General features: G+C 36.1%; 1 protein-coding gene across 1 annotated transcript; it reads left to right on the top strand.

Annotated features, from left to right (window-relative positions):
• LOC105113705 (probable E3 ubiquitin-protein ligase HIP1) lies at positions 1 to 2075 on the top strand. Its single transcript, XM_011009998.1, has 5 exons — positions 1 to 94; positions 186 to 341; positions 1027 to 1116; positions 1306 to 1461; positions 1602 to 2075. Exons 1-5 carry the CDS (start codon positions 92 to 94, stop codon positions 1734 to 1736), a joined length of 540 nt encoding a protein of 179 aa, XP_011008300.1. The 5' UTR covers positions 1 to 91; the 3' UTR covers positions 1737 to 2075.
• The last annotated feature ends 660 nt before the right edge of the window (positions 2076 to 2735 follow it).

The following is a 2735-nucleotide window of genomic DNA, read 5'->3' as shown; positions in this document are numbered from 1 at the left end:
CGCTCTTCCTTTTCTTTTTTGAAGATTACACGAATAGGTTTCTTCTTTCATACTTTTGTAGGTTTGATTGTATGTTTTGAACGAAAATCATATGGTTTGTTATTCATGTTCTATACTTTGTGACTCGCTGTGTGTATTGGTTTGTTTTATGTTCTCTTCTTACATTTCATTATTGTTTTTGGCAGCGTCCTTGTTTAACTAGGCGGGCTGCAGTGAATCCTGAAACCCCCTCGTTTCTGGATACTGATCCTGCTTTTGTAACATCTCGTCCTGAAATAGAAGTTTTTGGAACTCGGTATTATCGCCATATCCGACATCCTTCCCCAGATGGACTTGATAGGGTGTGTTCGACAACTGAGATCAGTCGTCCTGTTTTCTGGATTTTTTCTTTTTCTTTTTCATTTTTTGCATTTTTCATTGTGCAGACTGTTCTGAGGACTTATTTATATTCTGTCCTGCTTTCAAGATTGTTTTGTTTATCCTAGGGGATGGGGAATTGATTTGAGGAGCACAAAAATGATAAATTTGGAAGGGATTTTATGTGACATTGATCTAACTAAATAGTTGGACCATAGCTTGACTTGAAAATGGCTTTGGTTATGTTCATGATCATAAACCATAAATTTTCTGTCTATTCTCCAGATTTTCTTTGTATTAATTTTTTTCATCTTATTATTCTTTATTTCTATATTTTTCAATTAATATTTGTCTGCATATTTATTTACCTGCTTTATAATCAAATGCTTTCTAAATTCCTACACTTGTTAGAAAATATTGTTGTCATATGGAGATGGAAAATCAGTACATGTTTCTTCATTTCATAATGGATCAGCGAGAACTACACAATCATTTATGTCCCTGCTATTAGTATTGATTGTTAATTTTTAATTAGTTGAAAGATATTCATTACCTATATTGGGCTATCCATTGAAAATGGGTAAAATAATTATATGAATTCTGCTTGATAAGCATTCTGATTATTTAGCCGCTGTTCTTTCATTAGTGACCAGTACTGGCAAATTGCAGATGATGATGCTCCAGAATAGTTTTATCATGGGAGGAAGATTGGATCGATTTAGCAACTGGAGACTTGATATTGATCACATGACATATGAGGTTTGTGGACACCACAATATGATTTCATATTTTTTGTTTTGCTTAATGCTGAATGTTTACACAGCCTATGGAGAGCCCCTCTGAAATCCTAGCTTAGACAGGCCCTCTTCGCAATGATGTTTAGCTTGATGAATTCACATCACTCCATGTATAATCTTTAGAATTGTCCTGTTTTTGTGGTGAAAACAGCAACTGCTCGAGTTAGGTGATAGAATTGGTTATGTGAATACTGGATTAAAAGAAGATGAGATCAGCAGCTGTGTCAAGAAAATTAATCCCACAATCATCAAAGAACTGCCATCACATTTACCCATGACATTGGAAAAGAAGTGCAGCATTTGTCAGGTGAAGTAAAACTTGGATTAGCTGTTTTCAATTTTTTGCATGCTTTGGTTTCTAATTATTTCTTAGGCTCTTTTCTTATCTTTTGTTCATTGCTTTTATTTTTTTGTTTTTGTTTTTGCTCAAATGTTTTCTATATGCAGGATGAATTCGAAGAAGCTGATGAGTTGGGTAAACTAGATTGTGGACATGGCTTTCACGTACAATGTATAAAGAAATGGCTTGCACAGAAAAATACATGCCCGGTCTGTAAAACTGAACCGGTGGCTCGAGCCTAGTTCTTCAAACTGCTGCTATTTACCTGTTGGTGTGTATAGATTTCATTTCCTATACGTATTCAAGCATCCATTCTTTAGCCTGAAGCTTCAACTCCAGTATGCCTAGAAATCAGAGGCTTTTTCTTCTGTTCTTTTCTTTTCTTTTTTAGTGATCCAGCAATCTCATGCTGATTGAAATTATTGCGTTGCTGAAATTTGATGGAAATCATTGCAGTTTGATAGATGTTTGAAATGGAATGTGCTCAATTCCATAACACTTCTAGGGTTATTTCTGAATGATGCTTTTTTAACTTGTAATTGTAGCTTTATTTAGTAGTTGAGGTTATAAGCTTTTAATCTTTCAAGTATCCAAACAAATTGAAATGGGGTATCCGAGCTATGGGACCTGATCAATAAGAGGCGTTGAACAGAGGGCATAGCAATCGTGGAAGAGTCGTGTGTCTCTGTTGGAGTCAGTGAAGACGTGAGTGGGTTTAATCACTTCATATAAACAAATTTTGATATATACCATGCGTGAAGGCACGTGTGATGTGTCTGTCACCTGGGTTTAAAATATTGGTGACAAGGCCGGAAGCAATCTCGTGGCACCTGGGTTATGTTCCATTGAAAGCACTTCCCACGCCTTGGAGACAGTCTCTTATCCATGGCAACAATCGTGCTTTAGCTAATCCTGAAAGTTTTCAGTCGTATGGTGGCAAAGACAATACGTTCCACAAACCTGCAGGTGAAGATTTTTCTTCCAGAAAGACCTCAGTTATTCTACTAATGAGCGTAGAATACTTGTATACTCCAGGATTTCACCTATACGGATGCGCATGCTGTCTGATAATGCCTTTGGGCAGAGTGTGTTTGGACGGTGAAATGAAAATGGGAAAACCAAGATAATAATAATAAAAACACACCCATAAAAGCATCAGACCAATTTATCTCAATTTAAATACAGTGAGGTTATAAGCTCTTTTGAGTCGTAATTTAATTGAAGCCAAAGCTTCTTATTGG

The sequence above is a fragment of the Populus euphratica genome, unplaced genomic scaffold, assembly GCF_000495115.2.
Source record: "Populus euphratica unplaced genomic scaffold, PopEup_1.0 scaffold446.1, whole genome shotgun sequence".
Taxonomy (NCBI): domain Eukaryota; kingdom Viridiplantae; phylum Streptophyta; class Magnoliopsida; order Malpighiales; family Salicaceae; genus Populus; species Populus euphratica.
This window is presented reverse-complemented; position numbering and strand designations above follow the sequence as displayed.